Consider the following 26,825-nt stretch of genomic DNA (forward strand, 5'->3'; position numbering starts at 1 on the left):
ATTTCTCCACCCAGCAGAATGTAAGTTCCATAAGTGCAAGAACTTGCCTATCCTATTCCCTACTATATCCCAACATTTACCAAATTCTTTTTATTAGCAAGATGGTTGCAGAATAGAGACAAGGCCCAGATACCACTCTCTGTAGTAAATATGAATCATTAACCAAGGTATTAAATTGTTCAGATTTTAAGACCCACAGTCTCAGAGTATTACTTTTGGAAAACAAGGTAATGGCAGTTATGTAAAGCATATACAGTAATATGGTTTAAAACAAAACTTGTTTTTTTTTTTAGTGCTGACACACAGCAGGTACTCAATGAATGTTCATTTGAATGAAAAATAAAGACTTAAAATAATGTGATATAAATTTTTAAGCATAAAAAATTGTACAAAGAAGGAATGCTAGTAGGCAACATTAATTATAATGTTATAATAATTTTTAATGTGAAGAAGACCACGCCAAACCATATGGGCCATGATGCCAGGAAAATGTAAATGGGAAACAGTTGGAGACCAGAACTGAGAGGGGGACACCTGCTCCCGCTCCCTCTTCAATCAGAGCAGTGCTACTTGTTCTCTACTTTCTACAGCAGGCATCTAACAAATTTTTTCTTAAAAGAAAGTGCCCTGTGGCTTAAAAATGTTTGAAAATAGTACATTAATTCTTCATCAGTGTGAACATAACAATTTTAGATGTGGGGACTGAAAGGAACACAAATTCGTTGGGTAGAAACCATATAATGGGAACTAATTATGAAGGAGAAATTTGAAAGAAGAAAGAGATTTAGGTCCAGGAAACACAACAAATGTTCCTAAAATCAAGGCATGGTGGAGATCCAGAAATTACTAGAAAACAAAGTGAAGTAAAACAAAAAACAAAGAAACCAAATCATATTTCCATATGTAGCCCAACTGAACGCTTTCCAATGTGTACAATATTTGCAAGTCAAATGTATTTTTTAAAAATCTGGTTTGTCATACCTGGCCAGAGTCTCCAGTACAATATTCAGTAATATCACACCCATTCACAGCATCCCGACATTCATATCCTCGTGGCTGAAACTGCAAATCAAAATTCAATATTAAGAACTTGTGTTAATTAATATTTCCAATAGTTAGCATTGTTATATTCACCAATAATTTGGATACTCTCTCATAACCATCACCAAACTCTTTTTATGAATTAGCAAGTTAGCTGCAGAATAGAGACAAGGCCCAGATACCACTCTGTGTAGTAAATATGCATCATTAAGCAAGGCATTAAATGTTCAGATTTTAAAACCCATGGTCTCAGAGTATTACTTCTGGAAAACAAGGTAACAGCAATTATGTAAAGAAGATACAGTATTACGGTTTAAAACAAAAGAGCAAATCACTAAAAATATGAACATTTAAGCTCTCTCTGAAGATTGATATACACACCCAAGCTTCACTAATTGTATCTGTTAGCTTGTTCATGTTAATCTTAATGTTAATCTTGCTTTAGCCAAATATACACAATCAAAGTGCAGTGAATTCATATGAACTCCTTTCAGTGACACCAATCACATTGAAGGGGTGGGCAAAAGATGAAGGAAAGAGACCAATGAGGTCAAGCAATTTATAATCTGGTGGGGAACATAAGGCAACCAAGCTAGAATTTCTTAAAATACCATAAGACCTCTTGGCATTGAATAAAATCATTTTACTTTATAGTTAGAAGCAATATTAGAGGGTCAGCAAATGAGAAAAAGGAATATTTTAAAAATGGCTTTTCAAAAATTGACTGGAGGTTCTACAGATGGAAGTTAACTGTGTCCACATGCATAAGCTCTGTATATACACATATAAGCAAATAGATGAATACTATTTCCTTATCTTGCTTTCTTGCCTTTATAGGAGATTTTTCACACATAAAAATGTGAGCACTAGGTTTTATGTTCATGGTCCAAAAATAAATTAGGTCCAAAATAAATGTACATATACATTGTAATAAATCTAAAGAAAAATGTTATAAGTAGGCCATATTATTTAAAAAGACCACAGGAATTGTCCCTCTTCTATTCAACCATCCTTTCAACCATCTAATGTGGTTTTCATCTTCATTAGCAGGGCAACTCTCAAGGTTGGAAGGACAGGATGGTTGATAGTGAACCATAGTAAAGGTAAATGTTTTGACCTACAGAATTTAGGTAGCTTTATGGATTCTACAAAACTGTGAGGGACACATCAATCAACAAATGTGTGGCCAGATCTACAACTCCTCTATGTACACTGTGAGATATTTAGCTAATACGTCCACGAAAAGGAAAGACAGAAGTGTCAGGTGACTCACGAGACATGAGGTACTGTTACAGCAGGGCCCGTCGCTGCAGTGGGCCCCGTTGGACAGAGAGCACTTCTTACAGCATAATCCATAGCATTCCTAGGGAAGACATTCCACGTGAGTAAGTGAGGCTGGTCATTCAACCCTCTCTCTACATGTGACTTATGTATAATCCACAAGAGGAGACTTGCACAATAACTAGCAAGCATTTCAGGAAGTAGCCACTTTAAACAATGATAAAATTCCTTCCTGCCATATTTTTCAGCAAAGTATGATCTTCTGTGAAAGGGTTTCTCTCCCAAAAAGTGAGCTTATTTCTTAGCAGGTACATCACCTTCCGTTAGCTCTTTCTTAAGACTCTATCTCATTTGGGGTTTTTAAAAAAATATTTTATTTTTAAGTAATCTCTACATCCAACATGGGGCTCGAACTCACAATCCTGAGATCAAGAGTTGCATGCTCTACCAACTGAGCCAGGTGCCCCAAGACTCTATCTAGTTTTATAAAGACAAAAATAATACACACCATGGAAAGAATATTTCGTGATTTGGTATAGTCTGAATGGGATGGATATGAGCTATGGATTTTTAAGAGATAGGAGATTTGATTAGAAGAACCCATTACGGAAACGAACTAGGGGTGGTGGAAGGGGAGGAGGGCGGGGGGTGGGGGTGAATGGGTGACGGGCACTTGACGGGATGAGCACTGGGTGTTATTCTGTATGTTGGTAAATTGAACACCAATAAAAAATAAATTTATTATAAAAAAATTAAAAGAAAAAGAAGAAGAACCCATTAGGTATTTTTTCAAACAGGGCCATAAGAACTTGATTATCTCTAACATGTCTGACCTGGGATTAGGCATTGATGAGAGAGATGAGAAAGAAAAGCAGTAAGACCAAGGGAAGGACAGTGTAGGCTTCTCACGATTCTTGTTTGCTCTGGGGAGGAGCTGTGTTGAAGGTAGGAAAGATCTCTTATACTTACCACATGTAATAAACCACAGTCACATTCCTCCCCAGCCTCCACATATCCATTTCCACATTCTGTGGGTTCAAATAGCTGAAAGAGGTTAGGAAGACAAAGGAAAAACATTTTAATTTATCACAGAAAACCAACACACCAATCAGGCCACATACATGGCCCTATAATCAGCTATCATGTGATATTCTTCTGTGATTTGCTGTGATGGCATCTTACAGATGGTATCTGTGTGGGTAGCACTGTTCACTTATTAATAACACTTCTAAAAACGTATTCCAAATGGGGTAATATTTCTTGGAGGATTCTCTGGAGGTGGGCTCCAGAGATGACCTCTACCATTAGAATTACTTATTAATGGAAATTAGCTGTCAAAACGAATAGATTATTTATCATACTTGCTAATGGGGCAAAGATGCAATTGCTAAGACTAACGGATATCTAATTTACTGACTTATCTCAAGGTAGCTGAGAAAACAAAAATTGTCAAAAAGATAAAAATGTTTCGGTCAGAGCTGAATGTAATATATACAATCAAGAAAAAGCAAATAAGCTTAGAAAAGGTGCTGCTGGGAATCCATGCCCATCACTCTCATTGAAAGGAAATCTGCACTGTCGAAAGCATATTAAATAAATGTGCAGACGGGGCACCTGGGCGGCTCAGTGGTTGAGCGTCTGCCTTTGGCTCAGGTCGTGATCCCGGGGTCATGGGATCGAGTCCTGCATCAGGTTCCCTGCAGATAGCCTGCTTCTCCCTCTGCCTATGTCTCTGCCTCCTTCTCTCTGTGTGTCTCATGAATAAATAAAACCTTTAAAAAATAAATAAATAATTGTGCAGACATATGCACCGATGTATAGAAATCTCTCGATCATTCCTGGAGCAATGGAAGAGTCAAATTTCTAGAATAATCCACTTGACTAGTGCTATAGTTTGCCAGACAAACTATATTGCAAACAATTGTGGAGGCACTGAGTGTTCATGAGAAACATTCCCATTTTCTGTCAGCTGGAGCAAGATCTCCCTGTGTGTGTCTATCACACTTGGATGAAGACTGGAACAGCACATTCCAACCAAAACGCTCAAAGCCAGGAGTATGAGAGGGCAAGAGAGACTCCTCCTCCAGCATACACACCCCAAGGGAAGGGTTGCCTTCCAAGCCCACCTGAGGAAGACCTGATTCTCCCTCCACATCGAGGAAGGGAAAACTCTTACTCAAAGCAAGAAAGTTTTTCAGGTTATTCCTCCATAGGAAAGTCCCACAAGTAACATCAACAGTCCTCATCTCTGTGGTATTTCATCAGCAGTCAGGAGGAAATGGAAATGGCAAGTTCAGACTGGACCATGGCTAGCACTTCCTATTAGGCCTCACATGGAGCCAAATGCTAGATCTCGTTCTTAGGACCCTCCTTCCATCCTGCGGCAGGCCTCTATCACAAACCAGGTGGAAAACACAGCAGGTGGGGAGAGTCCCACAGCACAGAGACAAGGCAGGCAAGTAATGTGAAAAAACCATGTAAACCGTGCATGCATACACTGACTAAAAAAGCACTTGGAAAAGGTCAGTTCTTTGATACATACATATAAACTATTCCACCGGAATCCACGGGGGCTTCCTTTAAAAAAAAAAATCATTCTACCATGTAGCTGAAAAAAATAAATCCGTATTTACTAACTTTTAAAACTGAAGACATACGGCTATTTTTATTTGGTTTCTGAACTACTGGAATAATTTTCTTTCTACTCACAGGCAATTGCAGAAATCTAATGATGGACCCTTCCACACACACCAGAAACCTGAGGACTGAGTGCTGTGCTCCCAGGCAAGATGCTATATTATAATTGACTGGTGAGACGCAAGGCAGGTAAAAATCAATCACGTACACTTTAATTCATAAATGCCAGCAGTTCACATTGATTCATTACTACTCATCTCTCCCATTTTGAACACTTTGAAGTTTTCAGATTTCTGTTGCACTGAGATCAATGCCATGAAAGGCAGGCGGTTGAATTTAATGGTACAAGGTCACCTTAAAATTCCTGTTTCTTTTTCTGCAGACTCATTGAGATTTTATAGAGATGTCAGGCATCAAACTACAGTCCCTTGACTACAGGAGTATCACTTAATGATGAGGAGAGGAGTAAATTATTCTGTTAGTTATCCACACTAGTCACTGACTTTTTTTCAGTTAGTATGATTTCACTGTTCTTTCAATTCATAGAGCATTAAACATTTTGTACAGCAAATGGACTATATTTGATTTATGAAGTAGCATTTTCAAAAGAAATATGAAATGTGTAATGTTAGAATCTCTATACCATCTGCTAATGAGCAGCAATCCTGTCTTTTTGCCTGTTGAGTGATTCATTTCCAAACACGCTACTAGAGGTCCACAGTCCCTTATGCAAAAGCTTTGTGGCCAGTGAATTTGAAAATTCTGGCTTTGCTAGATTTTAGAAAAGTATGATGCATTTACCACGTTCTATGTAATAGCCCTGAGGGGCCTGGTGCACACCCTCTAATCAAAAACATTTATATTTCTGCAGTAATACTTATGAATATTTACACTATGAAGGATAATAAAAGTTTTCAGTCCAGGAGAAGTTTTACTGCCTGACGTGTTTTCTGCAAACTCATAAAAAACACTTTCAATTTTCAGACCTTTTTGAATTAAGGAATGATGGATAAGGATTGTGACGCTGTATATATGAATTCTGATGAAATGCCAGTTGACATCATGGACCTTCCCACACAAAGAGACTATATAACAAATAATAAATACACATATGTATTTATGAGATCCATAAATAACTTGGGCTATTTTGTGGCTAGCTGATATTCATAATAGTTCCTGTCTAGGGGAATAGACCACTCAAAAACATTTTTTAAAAAGCCAGGGAATTGGGGATCCCTGGGTGGCTCAAAGGTTTAGCGCCTGCCTTCAGCCCAGGGCGTGATCCTGGAGTCCCGGGATCGAGTCCTACATCGGGCTCCCTGCATGGAGCCTGCTTCTCCCTCTGCCTGTGTCTCTGCCTCTCTCTCTCTCTCTCTGTGTCACTCATGCATAAATAAATAAAATCTTAAAAAAAAAAAAAGCCTGGGAATTAGTTATACCCTTAAAGAGATGTCAGTGGAATATGGAATTTTTGTCAGAGAAATGGGTTGAAGCAATATCCCTTAATCTAACTCACAATCTCTAAGCAGCAGGATGAAAATCCTAACGTGTAAATTTCAAAGATATTTTAATTGAAGGGCATTTGTTTCTTTGTTTAGAGGACAAAGTGGGAGGGGTACAGCTAGCACTGAAAAATCAGATTCACAGTAGCAAAACCATGGTTTTATCATTCATTTAAGCAGGACCAGATTTCAACACGATAATGGCTTTTATAATAAATATTAATCTGACTGACAACCCCCCACCAAAGAAAAACCTATTTTCTAAGATAAGTATCTGACATTTGGCAGTGTTCTATTGTAAATAAATAGGCCTTTTTGCAACTGGTTTTATTAAGGCACAGAGCTACTTTTCAACATTTCACAAAGATAAAATGCAAGAATGACTTTTAAGTCTTTTCCCATAATAGATTTGTGACTAGATCCTGAGCAGATCGGAGGTGGATATGATCACGAAGGTTGTTGCTTTCATAAATGTTATGTACATCAAACACATTTCTCAAAAGCAAGAAAAAAAAAAAAAAAGAAGAAGAACCAGAGAAATAATTACACTTTCTGAGTTACTAACCTTTGTCGGCCTGTTGAAAAGACAGGCTCCACCCCCTCTTTGTAAAAAGTCTCTATATTCCAAAATGCTGCACTTTGAGAACTTTCGGGAATGGGACACCCTGAGAAAATAAAGAATCAATTATGTAAATAATTTACCAAAAGCAGTCATCAGAGAAGAAAATTAAAACCCTTGAATTAGAACAAAATGTTCACTCTGGATCTAGATGATTCCACACAAATTTTGACAAGGCATTTATGTTCAAATTGCTAAATAAGTATGTGTGGTAGAACTTATAAAAATAGTCTAAGAAAACCACAGATTGGGAGCCAGGTTATCACCTCCTCAGCAGCCAAGCCCTTCTGTGCCTGGGCTTGGAAGCGTTTTGGAGAGCTTATCACAAAACTTCTTCACCTAGGCTACATTTTAAAATGTGGTCATTTTTATTTGCTTAGTCTCAGTAAAGGCAAGCACTTTTTGGCCTCTGTCCTGAATAAAAGATGCATGGGAACCTACTAGATTCTACTTAGAGGAAGGAATTGTGACAATCTATTAAAGATTATATAATGTAGGCATCAGCAACACCACTGAAGCAAACAGGAAATCTAAAGAGAAGTATTATACTATTTTTATACACAGACACAAATATGTACACGGATATGTGGATATCTGTTTTTTGCCCACATACACACAGTAAAAACAGAATTAGGCTTAAGCTCCTTCTGATTAGAATTAGGTAATTCTAATTTTTATGCTCAACTTCAAACATACTCATGACTTAGGAATATAGTATGAGCCTGTTTGCGATTCAATTAATCAAACTATCTCTATGTCAGTACATAGGGAGATGTTACACACATGGTTGAGGTTAAACTGAGTCATACACACTGATTCCTTGGGTGTGTTTATCATAGTACTTGATTTGAGAGTGACAGGCCACTTATTCTAGGATGTAATCTAAATGTTTTTTGTATCCTGATGCATGAGGGTAGTATATGGAAGTAGGAAAAGTTTTTGCCATTGTTGACAATAATCTCCTAAAGGAACTATGTGGAAATGCATACTCGAGAAAATATATGTAAACTTTAAATAGTTTTATTATATCCTCTGGGCGGTCAGTCCAAAAATTCATTTAAAAACTGGGAGTTTAGAAGACAGAAGGTGTCTCCCTAGAGAAGCAATACTATAAATGGTGTTACCTTCCTACTATATTGTAGTTCTCAAAAATGTTGTTTAAGCCATAATGTTAGTAAATTATGGTACAAAAACAAGGGGAGCACGCACGCTAACAGTTTCATGTTTAAACCACATTTCTAAAAACATATGTTTTAAAGCAGCCAGCAGAATGGTTGAGTGTCTCTGCAAACCCTCACGCTCACGCTCCCCTTTTCCCCATGAGCAGGACTCCTGGTAGAGGAGTAAGGAAGGGACTCTATACTAGTAGGTCAGGGCTTCTGGCTTCTGGGGCTCCTCAGGATAGGGGGAGGACCAGAAATGGGCGATGTGTTGAACAGATATCTGGCATAGGCACAAGAAGCAGGAGAGACACATGGGTGGGAAAACCTCTTCCATCTAGTAGGAGTGGGCTCTAGCTTAGGGACCCTTCGGTGAATGGCTCCCATGGGGGCAGGGGCCGGGGGCAATATTTCCAGGCCTTGGCTCACAGATGCAACAGCAGCTCCAGGGCAGTGGCTCTGTTCTCAAAGCATCCTCATAAGAAGAGAGGAGATAGGTGAGAAATGTTCAAATGTCTATCAATAGAAGATACCTAATTTAGACACAATAAATCTGTCTTTAAAAAATGCTGTATTGATTATATAAACAGTACGGTACAATTTTTCCTACAGCAAACACGTCTATTCGTGACTTCTTTAAAATATAAATTGACGACTAAATTGATTTTCACGGACTGCTTCAGGCAGACAACTGGCTCTTATTCTAAGTGCACTAAAAAATTAATGTATCTACTAAACTTAGAAGCATTTAATAATGTGCTTTCTTTAAAGGTTAACAGAAGTAGAAGTTGTTATATTTTACTCTTATCAACAACTTTAACTAAAAAATGAAAATATAAGGTGAATTAGTCCTTTCATTTTTAAAATATCAGATATTTAATGATTGAATTTATACTGAGTGCTGAGCCTACAAGACCAGTACCTGAGAGACTCTGCATCTAATTATATGCAGCAATGTCAGTGAAAGGCCTATATCAAATGCAGGTAAAATGAAAATTTACCCTGTTTCCTCCATGATGCAGCCACCCCAGGATTCTGTGCAGTCACACTCTAGACCAATGAAATGATAAAAAGCAACAGAAGAAAAGAGAAACAACAAAAGTCACATCTTTCATTTGCATTGCAACTCTGGAGACAATTCCTTATTTACCAATTCTGTGTCTTGTAGATACAGAATGTAAAATCCCACCAAACAAAAACTATTTCCATTAAATCAAAATTTCTTTATATCTTTTCCAGAAGTATAGGTTATTTCCTAAGACAACAGCTGACAAGAAATACAACTATCCCTCCCTTCATATTTGTGACTCAGAAAACTCAATAAAGTTCCTATTTCCAATGTGTAATGGAAAGTAGCCTGGTCTAGAAACAAAAAGCCTGAGTTCTAGTCCAAGTTCTACCCAGTGAGAGTCCTGCAGGCAAGTGACTTAGTATTTCTTGGGTCTCCCGTATTCCCACCTGGAAAATGGGGAACAGCCTCTCTGCCTATCTCTCAGAGTGGTTCCGGGGGTTCACACAAGATAAGCTCAGGTGTGCGCTCAGTGAGCTGTAAAGCTCTATTGCACAGATGTAATGAGTCACCACTGAAACTTCCCCAACAGAGCACCCTGGAGGTTACAGGAGAGAATCCCATTTGCTAGAATCCCAGTGAGGTTCAGCCAGAGATGTGAAGGACCCTCCGCTAAAAGTTTTAGGAAAAGAGAGTATTCTAAAATAAAAGCACAAATAGTCATTTAAACTAAACAACAATCACAAACTCAACATAGATGCCAGAGACTGACATACTGATGTTGTGATGGGCTATGCTTTCCATTTATTTTTTCCTATTCTCTTTCCTATCATAGACAAAGATATTTTTAAAGAGGGACTTCTCAATGGATTTTTTCAAAGTCAAAGTTCAGAACTAATGAACTATCTACCTAAACAAACAATTCATAAAGGACTAAAACATTTTAGGAAGGAACTACTCCAGGCATTGGGCCTGAACCTCTACTTCTCACCCCACCCTCTCACCCAATTCGGTAACATCCCTCAGCGGACCCCAGCACTGGCCTCTCCCTGGCCCCAGGGTTCTCAAACAAGGTCAGAAATCTGGCCCTATTCTCCTCTGATCTTCAAGCCATCTATCCCAGCTGCTGAAACCCAAAATACCTCCTTTAAAGTGTATTATGTGTTTCCTTGGGAAAGCAAATACCCTGAGCCTAATACCCTGATATTAATAAACGAAAGTTTGTGGATATTTGCTAAATGCCACCAGACTTCATATACCCATAAAGTGATGAATTAATATGCCCATAAAGAGAATCGAGAAGACCCTGGATACGTATTTTGTTTCAAGTTTCCATAACACTATGCATTAATGACAATTATTTGATAGTAGTCAAAAAGACATAAAACGTAGGATAAAGTTACAGTAGAATTTTGTCCTTCTCTTCCTTGGGTTGCTGAGGTGGGCAGGGAGACCTTTACTTTGGGCATCTGATATTTTCACAGAGGGGAGCAGACTTTCACTTAAGAAAATAATTTGAAGGAATACCACAGTCTTCCTTTCCACAAGATCGTATGACTTTTTGTGGGTCCTAGGAACTTTTGCCTCATGCCACCAAAAAAAAAAAAAAAAAAGTATTCGAAATTGTATTTTACTAGTTTGTTAGTCTAAAGAGGAATATAATCCAAGTTGGATTTTACTCTGATTTTTAAAGAAATTGAAATTTTTCATGGACTCCTAAAACCATTGTGGGCCTTGGATACTTTGCCACTGGAAGCTCAGTCCCTATCTTTCCAACTTCTTCTCCTCTGATTAATGAAGAGAGTGACACCAGTGGTCACTGGATGCTTTTTTCCACTGGATGGGATCTGAGGCCCTGTTTGGATTCCCTCCTGGCACTGCCTGCCCACTAGAGGGCTATCCTCTACCACCTGCTTCCAGGCTTAAAGGGCCCTAGGGAAGGGCTGCCTGGAGGGAGGCTTGTTCTTGAACCTTTCTGATGGGACCACGTGGGTGAGTTCAGTTAGAGGTAGGTTGGTGGGGAAGTTTAATTAGAGTTGGAGCTCCTTTTGACACTAGACCTAAGCTATTTCCTGATCCAGCTATACTATTACTAACTCCCCAACGGAACTTTATTGGCACCTAGTGTCTACATTCCACTGCTTAGAATCCAGAGGGTGAGTATTCATCCCCTGCCAAACCTCAACACTCTGCAATGTGAGAAAGAGCTGCTCCTGCTCTGAGAAAATGAGTATGATTTTATGAATTTTTAAGGGGAAATATCTACTACTCAAACAGATTAAGAATTACCTTAAATTGCTCACTTGATAGTCTTTTAAGAGGAAGAAGGTATATTACAATTAAACTATAATGAGTTAGGAATGAAAAATATTTATTTATTGACTGGACATGCAGTATACAGACAGAATGGCACATGAGAGTGAATAAGAAGGTCAATGTACATACTTGGCTTTCGGCTAGAAGGTTCCCATTGGATTCCAAGGTTTTGAGCCAGGCTCTGCGATAATACTTGTGCCACTGCCATTGGAAGACCATACTGTTTTTCAGAGTTGAAAGTGTGTGGGAGACATTTGAGAGAGTGCACAAAGCTAGTTATTATTTCTTAATGATCATTACATATCATCTCAGTTCCCTAAATAGAGCCTCACAGCATCAAAAGATGGCATATGCTCCTTATCGCTTCTTCCTTGCAGCTGGGCCCAAGAAGCAGAAAGCCTCTTTTACTATGTGGCATCTCTCAGAACTTGATGCTCTCACATGGAAACATAAAACACAAGCCATAAAAGGCTATGCCCTGATTCAACTCACACCAAACCAACAATAAATTCAACTTACTACAAATATGCCAAGAGAGGTCTTGACTGAATGATGATGGCTGTGGGGATAACCTTATAATACATTCTGGCATTAATCAGGGTTTAGAGATAGTTGGTTCAGCTTTTTGGATGCTGTTGCCAACTGGTGTAAGGATTTCCTTGATATAAAGGAAGGTACTGGAATCCAAACAATAAGACTAAGAAAATATTTGTTCCAATGAATTCTACAGAGAGATAGGTAGAAGGCATAAAGATAAAAATGTACACAGAAAGAAAACAAAGACACTGATTAAATATAATCCTAAACTCTTTGATTTAAATGAGTTAAATCTAACATGCATGGGAGAGCATTATAGATTAAAATTATTGGAAAAGGAATAATAAGTTTATAAAAATTTGTCTATAGAGGTGAAAAAATCTCTGGACCACTCTTTGGCATGCATTTACCTGATAAACACGAAAAACTATCAATATGAAATGAAGCAATACCTCTTTTTGAACACCAAAAGCCACTTTGGTTTCTATTTACTAATATGAATCACTCATACCTTATTCTCGATGTCAATGTCATTTTAAACAAACCTGAGAAAGATATAAACTAGGCCACAGGGAAGAAAGAGGTCAGATGCAAAGATAAAGCTCTACTTTAAGAAAACTGATCAAATTTACCTCATTCACACCAACTCCCCTTGTGCGAGAACAGACACCTCCAAAGTAACTCAGACTGCTTCTCTTATAGTGGAATGTCACACGCCTAAAGAAAAGGAAGTGCTATCAGAAAACCAATGTAGTGACCATCATATGAACTCTCCCAAGACAGGTTTACTCACTCTTCTACACCGAACGCTGAAATCCATCCTCCCTCAAGAAATCAAAAACTACATTTTAAACACCTTTAGATTTATGTGGTCATAAATATCTTGAAATCTGTGTGATGTGCAGCAATCTCAGTTGAACAACATTAACTGAGCATCTACTAAGCAATGGTTGATTATTATAAACTATAAATTTATAAATTAGTATATATTGCTGATTAGACTGAGAGAAAAAGAAGTAAAGAGCTAAGGTGAGAGACAAGGAAAGAGGACTCTGGTTGGTCTGATTCCAGAATAGAACCTTGGAGAACTGTCTAAAAACAGCTTTTCCATGAGCAGAGAAGGAAACCACTGATTATATCGAAAGAAAGTTTGGTCATCCTTTCCTTTAATGATAAAAATCTCAATTTTATTCAATGGTTCGCCTCAAAAGACTGTATCTCCTGGCCTCTCTTGCAGCTACGTGCAGCATGTACCCAAGAGCCAGGAAATGATTTGTTGGTAAAATGGATATGTCCAAGCTTTCAGAATATCTGCTTTAAAGGAGCTCACTCAGCTGGAAGGAGGGCTCTTTTGCACTCCTCCCTGCCTGTATTCCTGATGCCTATCATAAAGGCTTGTGCACCAGCAGCCACCTTGAATTATGAGTTGACCTGGAGGATGGAAAGTGTGAAAGTAAGAATGTGCTCTGAAGGTAAATCTTACTACTACGGAACTACCATCCCAGCACCAGACAACTTACCTCCCTGCTACTGAGGTAACCAGAGAGAGGACTCAATTCAAGATCAACACACTGACGTGTAACTTAACAGATATAATTAAGGGGATAAAGATAAATGTCAACACATAGACCGCAGGTACATACGAGATGAGGTGCACAGCATCAGCATGTTGTTTGATACGCTGTCGGTATTTGGAAAATTCATGAAGCATCTGCACAGGGTTGGTGGTGATCTCGATATGATCCTTCTCAGTCCAGGTCTCTACAGCCACCAGGACAACCCTGGTATTGAGCTGCTCCTTGTAAATCTGAGGGTATACAACAGGACAGGTGCAGGAGGAAACACTGGGTCAAACATGCACAGTCAGTGATTCAGAGTCAGTGGAAGGACAGGAGGGGAGGTGAGAGGAGAACATGAGGTCACGATTAGCTCATCATAAAGAATCATCTTCCCTTTCTCATTTTCAAGAGCAAAAAGAAAGGAAGAAAGAATAATCACACAACTCAGCCTCTCCTACACTATTTCAATCCCAAAGCAGCACATTTATTGGCCAGGTATCTCACTAGGGGATGGACAGTAGGGATGTCAAGATTTTAAAGTCTGGACATAAATTCAAAACAGGATTTAGTAAAATCACTCTTCCAAACCTCACAGGAGGTAACACGTTGGAGCCTGACCTACTGGCTCTGAGTTAAGTGCAGTATGACCAGTCATTCCTGCAGGACTGGAACGGATCACTAAATCCTTGGACAATCACCAGCAACATGGCTGGCTTGCCCTTGGAGGCCCTGTGACAGGACACGTTAAATAACACTGTGGGGGAATCAAGAGCTGGCTAAAAGAGGAACACAGCACATTCATATCACCCACTTCCCCCTAACCACAGGGTGGCATCACTCGCAATATTTCAATTGCATCTTTCTGTTCTCTTTCTCTCCAAAAGCTAAACATTTTACACAATTAAGCAACTTTAAAGACTGCTGTCATTTTGTCCTATTTTCAAGCTAATTCAGAAAATAATGGATGATCTTTGAATACATCAAAGAAAGGGAATATCATCGTCCCTAAGTCAATCTGAAGCTATGATGATTTTATAACAAGCGAGTTAAATATGATGTCTCTTAAAAATTAGTTGGTTGGCTTCAGAACCTTATATGATCACCCAAAATAAAAATTCCACTTTGCAAGATGTGGCTCTATTCAACCATAGTCGAATGACGGACACAGAGATGCTACCAAGTCAACAGCTTTGGCAACAAAAAAAAGTGTGTTTAATATTCTTTTTTTCCATATTCACTTCAGTTTTCCTCTGAGATGACTGCTGACAAGAGCTGAAATTACAGAAGATTAATAAACCAGGTGTAAACTGGCTTTAAGAATTTCAATCCTAACTCTATATGATACACTGTGTCCATCCACCTGTATTATACCTTTATTCAGCTGTGCCTACAGCTATCATATGTTGTGAGTGATCGAAGGTTTGGGGGACTGTTTCAAAGACAGAAAAGAAGGCAGTTCTTTGGAGAAAATAAGTATCATTTAGATAGTTGGCAATTCATAAAAAGTTTTTTATTTCCCAATTAAGAGGGAACATACAATAAATATCAGATAAAAATAGATTTAATTGAACAAAATAGCACTTTACATTAGAATACAAAGTAGTATGTTATATTTAATCTACGACTAACCAAATTGAACTATGTATTGGAACATAACAGATAATATTCACATCTGTGGAATTCTACCTAGATCAGGAAAAAGGAAGAAAATATTAACCATTATTCTCTGTAATTTACAAAATGAGAGGGGGGAAAATACCGATATGAACGATTTATAGAGTTAGAAGTCTTTGTAAGGAGATACATATTTTACTGTTTCAAAAAGTTTTATTTTGAGGACTGCACTTAATTCTGTCATCCAGAAATAAAATCTGAAGCATTTACCACTAAGAAAATAAATTTGAGTTTTTTTAAAAAAAAACAAACCTTGTATTTCCTATATTCTCCAAACCTTCTCCACCTCAATCAATTAGCTCTCTTGCAATATATTTAAGACAATAGGCTCAACTGGTTATCATTAACAGAGTCTCATTTGCCAAGTGTAATTGACGCTCTTTTTAGCAGATAATTTTCTCTAGTGTTTTTGCCCTTCTAGACAAAGAGGTGTAGGTATCACTTAGAATAATTATTTAGCCAGATGATCTTAAGGATGGCATTTTTACTTTTGCCCAAGGAAGAATTAAAGTAACAAGGAAATAACAAATATATAAACCATTCTGTCTTGGAAAAATAGGTTCAAGAAAACTGGGATACTTACAGAATCCACAAGGTTGACCACGGACTTTGCAAAGTTATTGGTGTGTGCATGAGAAGAGCGATACTTCTTATACTGGAGGGGAAAAGGATAAATCAGTCACTACCAAATCATAACTTACTGGAAATTTCACAATTCAGTAAAAGCAGACACCTCAGAGCAATAGTACAAATGGGGATTAAAAATAGACAATTTAACTTGTGCCATGTTGGATATGGTGGTGTTCTACTTGATTTCTCTGTTAGGAAGCAAAACTCCATTTATTTTTTATTTTTTTTTTTTTTTGCAAAACTCCATTTAAAACACCTGTACCACCTCCAAGTATGGCGAGAACCTATAGACATCTGTAGGAGAAGCTTTATGCCTGAGAAATTGTTAATTCAGTCTTAATGTCTACAAAGGCAATCTTTTTGTTTTCACCGAAACCACCTTTACAGTTTACCTTTGTAAAGGCTAAGCCAAGAAATGTAGTACCAACTGGACACCCTTCTCCCTTGAAACTCAAGATCAGATACAGATCAAGAAAATTTCGTGGGCAGCGCTTTAGATACTGTCTATGACATAGAATGCATATTTTATACATCTAAGTATATTCTCTCAGAAGAATGCCTCCATCAAATGAAGCCTTTTGCTTTTGACCTGTTCCATGTCAGAACAAAGGAGGGACAAGAAGGAAAAATGAAGTACATGTATAGTTTAAGATGGTTTATGGTTATTTATGATTATTTAAAAAAATAAATAAAAATAAGTTAATAGAACAAGTCTATAACAACACCCGGAGGGCTAAAGTTTTAACAAAGAATACTGCACAGTATATCTTTGAGAGGACATTTGAAAACTGAAGTCTAGGGGCACCTGGGTGGCTCAGTGGGTAAGTGATTCTCTGATTCTCCCCCTCTGCCTCTCTCTCTGCATCTCTCATGAATAAATAAATAAAATCTTTTAAAAAGACAAACAAAAAAAGAAAACTAAAGTCTATGACAGGGGGATCACACCATCTACTGAGGAAAAAGGAAAACACACTCAAAACTACCAAATCAGATTTGCACCATAAATCTTCAAAATCTACTTTTAATCATAATTATTAAAATTACAATTTTTCATAAAGATTAAAAATGTTCCTACACTGGAAACTCCTGAAATTCCTTTTTTCCCTCCTTTGCCCACTTTCACATTATAAGTTTGTCAGGCTCCCTTCATTTCATTCTCTTCACCCTGGGTACTATGTTTTTTTAAAACAAATAATGTGTCTTCATGTTTACATACTTGATATTTATTTTTTGTAATGCTTTATGCACTGACAACCCATGAAAAAGGAGCAATAAATTAGTACTGTTATTGATAGCATTCACTAATTTATCACCATTTACACTGATAACACTGGCTATATAGTGTGAATGCTTGTATCCCCCCAAATTCCTATGTTGAAATCCTAACTCCCAAAATGATGGTTTAGGAGGTGGGACCTTTGGGAAATGCTTTGGTCATGAGGTGGAGCCCTAATGAATGGGACTAGTGCCTCAAAGGAAAGTCCAGAGAGCTCCCTTGCCCCTTCTACTAGATAAAGTGGAGCACAGCAGGTGCTGGCTATGAATTGGGAAGCAGGTCCTCACCAGAACACAACCATGCTGGCACCATGATATTGGGCTTATCAGCCCTTATATGGTGAGAAATAAATTTCTATTACTCAAAAGACACCGTCTGCAGTGTTTTGTTATAGCAGCCTGAACGGACTCAGACTTGATGTTATTGCTGCCACCATGTATCATAATCTGATCTAAACTGTCTTCTTGTATTATTTTATAGTAAACATCAATCGGTGCATGTAACTGGCCCAAAAATATCAGATTAATCTAAAAATCTTAAGGCACTTTAACAGAGTTTTCAAACCTAGCATAAAGAAGTTGTTGTAGATAGCTAAGCATTTTAAGTTGTCCAGCAAATTCCACACATTAAAAAATTTCTAAGATATCTTTTAAAGTAAAAGCAGAAGTCGCAACCTTAAGTCCCTTTGGGGTGATGAAAAGGTTAAAAGTCTCGACATTAAGAAGCACACATCATAAAAAGAAAGGAAAAATATTAACTGATACCTATTCTAAGGCGGTGGTCTTATATATCTATTATAATTAACTTAATTTTGCTTCTGAACATTAATTTGTCCATTTTCGAGGCTTCTTTTTGTAGTATAATGATTATGGGAAAACATGACATACACGTTTACAAAATTAACAAAATTAGGTCTTTTTTGAAGTCTATCAAAACGTGATGCTTTTCACTTTTTTCATATTTCATAATTTCCACATTTCTTACTTCCTTTAAAGAAAGTTCCCTCTGGTGTGGGGTAAGTGAATAGAAAGGGTCAAACATGGAAGCAAGAATCCAGGTAAAAGATAATGAAGGCTGGACATCTGCAGAAGTGAGTGGACACACTACGAAGGTAGGGTTCCCAGGACTTGGTGATGTATAGGATGTGGAAGGTGAAGAAAGAGAATAATAAAAGATGACTCCCAGGTCGAACTAGCACAGCTGGGGGAATAGTGGTGCCATTTAAAATAATGAGAAAGAGGGATGCTGGGTGGCTCAGCAATTGAGCATCTGCCTTCAGCTCAGGGCATGAATGATTCTGGAATCTGGATCGAGTCCCACATCGGGTTCCCTGCAGGGAGCCTGCTTCTCCCTCTGCTGCTGTCTTTGCCTCTCTTTCTCTCTCTTTCATGAATAAGTAAATCTTAAAAAAATAAAATAATGAGAAAGACTAGGCGAAGAGAAGCTTAGGATTTAGGGAATCAAAAGTTCTGATTTAGAAATATTACACATTATTCAATATTGAAGCCAGAATGCAAGTAGACAGTTGGATATGTTAAGTACTGACTCAGGAGGCTAGAGGCATAAAGTAGAGGCATTGAAATTATGATATATATTTTTTAAGATTGTATTTATTTATTTTGAGGAGGGGAGGGGCAGAGGCCAAGGGAGAGAGAACAGAATCTCCAGCAGACTTCCCACTGAACTTGGAGCCCAACGTGGGGCTCGATCTCACAATCCTGAGATCATGACCCAAGCCGAAACCAAGAGTCACATGCTTAACCGACTGAGCCACCCAGATGTCCTTAAAGTCATGGTATTATTTAAAGATTGAGACTGGAAGTGGTCAAGTTGGGGAGTGCTATAGAAAGAAAAGATAGATCAAAGCCAAGCTATGAGCATTCCCCTAATTCTAGAAATCAGAGGCGCAAAACTAGGAAGGAACAGCCAGTGAGGAGAGCTGTTGCATCACAGAAGCCAAAAGATGAAGAAAATGTTTCAAATAGGGGAGCGTAATCACCCGTGTCCACTGCTGCTGAGAAAGCACAAAAGAGGACAACTAGCAATACCCACAAGATTTGTTCACTTGAAGTTCCACTTACTTGAGCAGCTAGGATTTACTAGGATCTATAAGTGTCTCTCCTATAACAAATATTTGCTCCTCACAAGTCTGTGAGGTGGGTTTTATTAGCCCCATTCTAGAATGTGGACAGTGAGGTTCAAAGAGGACAAAGAAGTCATCCAAGGTCACACAGCTGGAATTCAATGGCCTCCTCTGGGTTGAGATAGGAGATAAACTTTTCCAGTTAACAATTCTTATAAAATAGTTTATGTATATTCCAAATAAATCACAATTCTTGATGAGAACTCAGAGTTTGTTCCCGTGCTTATAAAGTATAGCAGTTTTTAAATAGGGTTCAAATTGAAAAATATTTGAGTTATAACATACTTGTACTCTCTGATGAATATGTAAGGATACAGCAAAAATGTAAGCAAAACTTTTTTCATGCACTTTAAAATATTTTAACCAATTTTCTATTAGAATAGGCTTTTCATATTTATATTTAGCTCAAGTTCAAGTGGCTCAAAGAAATGTTTGCAGACCCTTATCAAGGCTATAATTGGCTCACAAATTAGGTTCCACCAGCCAGCTACCAAGATGCTGTCTACAAAATTGAGGGATTTTCCTTTCCTAATTGAAAGCCACTGATAACATGATGCTTCCTCAAAATAAGGTGTCTGCCTTTTTTAGGGAGCCAATATTGGGTTACTCTGAATTAAAGAGATTAGCTTGAAAGTGAATGTAGGCAAAATGTTTCTATATCCTGCATGAATGAGAAATAATTTTTCATACAAAGAAAAATGTGCAATCTCCATTTATGATAAAACTTACTTTCACATTTTGTGATCACTGAAAATAATTTACATTTAAAGTGCCAAATTTATTTTTCCTTCCTGAACAATTACAACCCTTAAAGAAATTTGCTTTTTGAAAAAAATTAAAATTAGAGCTTGATGACAGTTATCAAAACAACTGTGCCGCCTCATCTAGCACAAAGATGGCATGATGAGTCATTTCAAGGATGATCATTCTAAAACCAATAGTAAATCTCCAAGGTATTAAAAAAACAGGTGTTAATTATTCTAGTTCAGTTTTACTTTCAAAATGGGAGTTTCAGTACTCTGATCCATGTTCTGGTTTACTCCTTCTTTGTAGCAATCAAATGCAAAAACAATCTTCATTTTTGTAATTTCATATAAAGCACACCTTAAAAGAATTTTTTTCTCGCCTCTCAAAAGAAAAAAATCCTTATAAAATGACACACTTATTTGGAACTAGAATGTAACCTGGTCTCAAAACAAAAGGAATATTTTGTCCTATTAGCCTAGATGTAGTATTTATTTAAATAGTAGAAATCATCTTATGTAATTTCTTTCCATATTAGGTATTATTACTACTCAAAAATAGAGCTTTCTTTTTTTTTTTACATCTCTTACTATGTATTCCTTCCAAGTTTATCAGTGCAAATTACAGTTCTGTTTTTCTAGTTTCAAAGATAGATGAACAGATAAGAACTAGTTCTCATTCAATTTTAATAATAATAATAATAATAATAATATAATTACCAAGGTTTACCATTAACAAATTTGGTATCATAAAGAAGGTAACTTTATCACAGAATATATGGTATAATGTGCAGAAAATTTCCTTATACGAATATGATATTTTAAGTGGGAGGGTGCTATTTTATTATTCATTTAAAAGGATTAAGAAATAAATTTAGAGTATTCAATATTTTTAAAAAATTATCTTTTCCTATTTTTACAGTTACTGACATCTACTCTGATTGATACCATTATGTACATTCCTACTAGAGTATGGTGGAATAGGAGTCGTGGAGATGCAAGTCATGGGCTGGAAAAGTGTTCTATCCATTCCCAGCTCCATGTGAATGTACTTTGTGAATTTAAAGGCATTGCATGTATCATAATTATTCCTTCCACTACCTTAAAAGTATTTGTATAATGGATATGAGAAAAAGCATAAGTGTCTAAAGCCATAGTTTCGCAATATGCCACAATGCTAAGGAGTGAGAATCAGCTACAAAAAAACTTCAATGCCTCAATCAACAAAAATACTTCAGATGAAAAAATTATCTTGGGGTTTCAAGCAAATTAGTGTCCTTCTGAAACTGCTAGTTTAGCCTTCATTATCTAAAATGGTTGTCTACACATTTGGTTTTCTTTCCTACCAGAGAGGACTTCTCCACTGTTTCTTCTAACAATATGTCAAGCAATATATTTAAAAGCCCCTGGAAAATAAAATAAATCTGCATATAAAATTAGCAGGTATCCTACTGAATAATACTCAACATAACTGAACTAATACTTGGCAATTAATAGAAAATGTCTGCTAACATACAGAGTCAAATAAAAGTATAAAAATAAAAGAAGTAAAAAAAATTAAGTCACCATATTTTTAAATATATGGTTTCAAGGCCTTTTCTGAGTAATTCTACTAATCTTATTCTATCATCTACTAATCTAATTTTGTCTCCTTAAAGCAAAACAAGTACTTAATGATATATACAAAGCAATCTGAATTTTTGTTGTAATCTTTTATAAGTTTTTCACCCATATCTGACTTTCAAGTATTTCTTAAAAGATTTTCATCTTTCCAGAAATGTAATTCAGTTTTCATAAAAACAACTACTCTTTGTCTTGGTTTATACAATTTCTTAAATTATATAATTACAACAAGAAGTACAACTAGCCTAACACAGTCTGAAAAGTGTAGCAATGGGGTGCGAGAGACCGCTCCCAATGGTTCACAGGAGTCCACTGGATGCAACTTTTCCCAACTCCTCATTTAGTGACCTCACTTCAGTAACCTGAAAGCAGCCACGATGGGAGTATCTACACCACAGGTATCAGCAAACATTATAAATCAAGGCTTTTTCCCAGAGAGCTAGGTGTTACACATTTAAGCATACCCCAAGTGTTGGTTATACTAGCAAACAGCCTACTGGACAAGACTTTTTAGAAAGCTCTAGGCTTCAGGCAATCTATGAGAGACATGATTAAGTAAAACATGGTTAAGAAATTTTCTACTCAGGGCGCCTGGGTGGTTGAGTTGGTAGAGCATCTGTCTTCAGCTCCAGTCATGATCCGTGGAGTCCTGGGATGGAGCCCCATGTCAGGCTCCCTGCTTGCAGGGAGCCTGCTTCTCCCTTTCCCTCTGCCCCTCTCCCTGACTCGTGCTCACTCTCTCTCCCTCTCAAATAAATAAATGAAATCTTTGAGAATAAAAAAGAAAGAAAAGGTTTCTACTCTATTTTCAAGAAGGGCAAATGGAGGCAATAATTATTTTTCATGTTTCTTAAATGTTACTGAGATGACCCATTAAATCACAGTTTACTTTAATAAAAGTAACACAGTATTACTCATCTTTCCAAAATTTAAAGAAGATAAATCATCAAGTATAGTCTCTTTGGATATGCCTTTATTATGCATCTTTACTTCCCATAATTATATCTGCCACAAGTCATAATTAGGAAGAAAAAAACAATGTTCTCAGAACAAAGATGGAATAAAATTGGAAAGTAGTGCCCAAATACGTAGATGAAAAAAGTAGAAAATAAGAATTTTATTTATTTATTTATTTATTTAAAATAAGAATTTTAAAGAAAGGTATGTAAAAGATGTCAAACGAACAGTTAAATCCATTCATTAAAGCCACTAATTAAAAAGAAAGTTTAGAGTTGTGAAAATACTATAAAACCCAATGTTTCCCAACACCATGAAATACATCGTCATTCAATAATTTTAAAGAAATAAAGCATCTAAATATATTGACCCTAATAAGAAATAAATAATGATTAAGTATAAAGTGAAATGTATTCTTTCTTAGGCAAGCTGTCAGGTCTAAAACTCACTGATTCTTTATATTCTTACCGTTTTGTGATCATTAACAATCATAAGTTCCAAATATTTCATTTCTTCAAACACACCACGAGATGGCTGTGGAATATAAAAATTTAGTCAGAATGGTGGTGGATACATCTCTGATGCTCACTACTAACTTGTAGATCGACTATGAATTTCAAAAAAAAAATTGCTTTGCTGCCTACATTATAAACACCCTGGAAGAAACTTGGTCAGCAAAATCAAAGAAAGTGATTGTAAAGTGTGGATAAATACTCAAGTATTCATAAAAGAATTATATTTAATTATCATTAAAATACTCATCAAGATAGAGAAAAGCCCATGTTATTTTTTAATAGATTTTTTTTTCATTTTTAAGTAATCTCTACACCCAACATGGGGCTCAAACTCATGACCCCAAGATCAAGAGTCACATGTTCTACCAACTGAACCAGCCAGGCGCCTCCAGCGCATGTTATTTTCATATGTAAAAATATTCTAGAGAAAAATGTACAGTATAATTCTGCTAAAATAAATAAATATCTATTTCTTTGGCATTAAAATATGATAAAAAAGATTCTTATCTACTTAAAACTTCAAAGGAAATCTACTTAAAACTCATTTAATAAGAATAGTACAGTACATGTGGAACAGCTATCAATATAGTCAAAAGAAACATTAACTCAAAGGAGTGAAATTTTAATAATAATGTACTAAATCTTAACCACACAACTTCTCAAAGGAACAAACATTGACAATTACTATTTTCTAAATTCTTCTAAATTTTCATTGTTACTACATAATTTTAAGAGCAAGTGCCAAACATTTTAGTTTTCATTTGGACTTTTTTTGAAACTGGAAAATCAGTAATGATGACTCTTTTTTCCTTATGTACTAGATCCTTGATCTGTTTATATTTGATAAGAGTGGAATGTAGTGAAGTGTCAGAGGCCTATATAAAACTTATTATTGGGATCCCTGGGTGGCGCAGCGGTTTGGCACCTGCCTTTGGCCCAGGGCGTGATCCTGGAGACCCGGGATCGAATCCCACATCAGGCTCCCGGTGCATGGAGCCTGCTTCTCCCTCTGCCTGTGTCTCTGCCTCTCTCTCTCTCTCTGTGTGACTATCATAAATAAATAAAAATTTTAAAAAAACTTATTATTACCAACCACATCTTCAAGAGTAAGAAAAAAAAAAACTCTAAGTAGAGAAACAAAATTTGTAACCATAATCACCACAATGTGAAGATAGGCTCATAAAAGAGAGGACGATTTAACCTGTAACTAAGTTTCTGATGACTGGTAGTCTAATTTTTTCACCAAAAAATACATTCAGCAAAACATTATCTAAAATGTGCAATTTTCAGTATAATTACTCATTAAGTTATCTAGTAAATTACCATGTAATCTATATGCTGTGGAATTAATTCTCAGTTACATAGCATTCACCATGTAATTACGAAACAGTCCCCATCATTACAGCTTTCTAATCTATTATGAAAAAGACTAGGAACATAATTTCAGTTACAAAGCTCCTATACATTTATCAATACATGGGAGCTATACTACAGTTGTTGATTATATAATTACATGATTCTTATTTAGTAACCGTCATGATACTAATGGTCAAATAGTTCCTCAGAAAAAACATATCTAGTTTCAAATTCTGGTACAAAAGAGCTTTAAATTTGAAAGAAATACAAATAAGCATCATTAGCCAACATTTTAAAACCTAACACTTCCCCTTACTTTTTTGGTTAACAAAAATGTTTCATATGATGTTATATAAGTCATATAAAAAAGTCTGCTGTAGTTTTAATAGAAAAAAATGCACTGCCATCTTCATAAGAAAATGTTTTGAGTATGAAGCTAAAACAATACATTCCTCATATGACATCAGAGTTCAAGGGACACTGTAACCAGTTTACATCAAATAGAAAAAGCTGAATTAAAAGCAATATGCCTGTAAGACTCAAAACACAGGAGGAATTTGGTTTGTTGTTTTGGTTTGCAAGAGGAAGTTGCCCAAATCTAAACTGTTTTAGATAAACTAAGATACTGTGTGATTTCAGGCACACAATTTAACTGAGTGAAGTGGCCCCATCTGTGATTCAATGCCACACTCACATTCACTGCTCTCTTCCTTCTCCTTTTCAACCATTGTAATTCAGACAGAAAGGGCCACTGGTCATTGCTTTCCAGACCTGTGTAAAAGAGAAAGAAATACAAAAATGTATACCTAACTATAGTGCAATGGCATTATGTTTTTAAAATATTGTATGAAAGTACCAAAACTAAGGCAGGAAGAAACAGAAAATTTGAACAAACCAATTACCAGCATTGAAATTTAATCAGAAATCAAAAAACTCTCCCCAAAATTAAAATTCAGAACCAAATGGTTTCACAGGTGAATTCTACCAAACATTTAAAGAAGAGGTAATACCTATTCTTCTCAATCTATTACCAAAAAAAGAAGAGGAAAGAAATTCTAAATTCATTCTATGAGACCAGTATAATAACCCTGATACCGAAATCAGATAAAGACTATAGACCAATATTCCTGATGAACGTAGAAGCAAAAATCCTCAACAAAATATTAGCAAACTGAATCCAATAATACATTAAAAAATCATACACCACAATCATGTGGGATTTCTTTCCAGGACCCCAGTATGTTTCAATAGTCACAAAACAGTCAACATGATGCATCACATCAGTAAGAGAAAGCATAAAAACCACATGATCATTTCAATAGATGCAGGGAAAGCATCTGACAAACTACAGCATCTATTCATGATAAAAATTCTCTGCAAAGCCGGGTCTAGAGGGAACAACCTCAACATGATAAAGGCCATATATGAAAAACCCACAGCCAATATAATACTCAATGTTGAAAAACAGAGCTTTTCTCCTAAGGTCAGGAACAGGACAAGGATGCTCACTCTCACCACTTTTATTCAACATAGTGCTGGAAGTCCTAGCCACAGTAATCAGACAACAAAAAGAAATAAAAGGTATCCATCTTGGTAAGGAAGCAGTAAAACTCCCACCATCTGCAAATGACATAATACTATATATATAAAACCCAAAAGACTCCACCAAAAAACTACTAGAACCGATAAATGACTTCAATAAAGTCACAGGATACACTATCGATGTACAGGAATCTGTTGCCTTCCTCTATACTAATAATGAAGCAGCAGAAAGTGAAATTAGGAAAACAATCCCATTTACAATTGCACCAAAAACAATAAAATATCTAGGAATAAACTAAACCAAAGAGGTGGAAAACCTGTACTCTGAAAACTACAAAACTCTGATGAAAGAAATTCAAGATGATGCTAAGAAATAGAAACACATTCCATGCTCATGGGTTGAAAGAATAAATATGGTTACCCAAAGTAATCTACAGATTTACTGCAATCCCTATTAAAATACCAATGCATTTTTCTCAGAAATAGAAACAACTAATCTTAAAATTTGTATGGAACCACAAAAGACCTCAAATAGCCAAAGCAATCCAGAAAAAGAAAAACAAAACTTGAACTATCACAATTCCAGATTTCAAGTTATATTACAAAGTGGTAGTAATTAAAACAGTATGGTACTGGCATAAAAACAGACACAGAGATCAATAGAACAGGACAGAAAATCAGAAATCAACCCACAATTACATGGTG

At 36.5% G+C, this 26,825-nt stretch overlaps 1 protein-coding gene across 3 annotated transcripts in view; it reads right to left on the reverse strand.

The window, feature by feature from the left end:
* ADAM23 (ADAM metallopeptidase domain 23) overlaps positions 1-26,825 on the reverse strand; it is a 166,902-nt gene that overhangs the window by 37,573 nt on the left and 102,504 nt on the right. For all 3 annotated transcript variants that reach the window (XM_072813171.1, XM_072813169.1, XM_072813170.1), the window contains exons 8-18: positions 25,273-25,349; positions 23,176-23,241; positions 15,919-15,990; positions 13,746-13,909; positions 12,735-12,819; positions 11,695-11,785; positions 9,242-9,290; positions 7,027-7,126; positions 3,292-3,366; positions 2,315-2,404; positions 982-1,062 (exon numbers count right to left, since the gene is read on the reverse strand). In XM_072813171.1, the coding sequence (XP_072669272.1) occupies positions 982-1,062; positions 2,315-2,404; positions 3,292-3,366; positions 7,027-7,126; positions 9,242-9,290; positions 11,695-11,785; positions 12,735-12,819; positions 13,746-13,909; positions 15,919-15,990; positions 23,176-23,241; positions 25,273-25,349 (950 nt within the window). The remainder of the gene's footprint in view (positions 1-981; positions 1,063-2,314; positions 2,405-3,291; positions 3,367-7,026; positions 7,127-9,241; positions 9,291-11,694; positions 11,786-12,734; positions 12,820-13,745; positions 13,910-15,918; positions 15,991-23,175; positions 23,242-25,272; positions 25,350-26,825) is intronic.

Source organism: Canis lupus, chromosome 36 (assembly GCF_048164855.1).
Source record: "Canis lupus baileyi chromosome 36, mCanLup2.hap1, whole genome shotgun sequence".
NCBI lineage: Eukaryota > Metazoa > Chordata > Mammalia > Carnivora > Canidae > Canis > Canis lupus.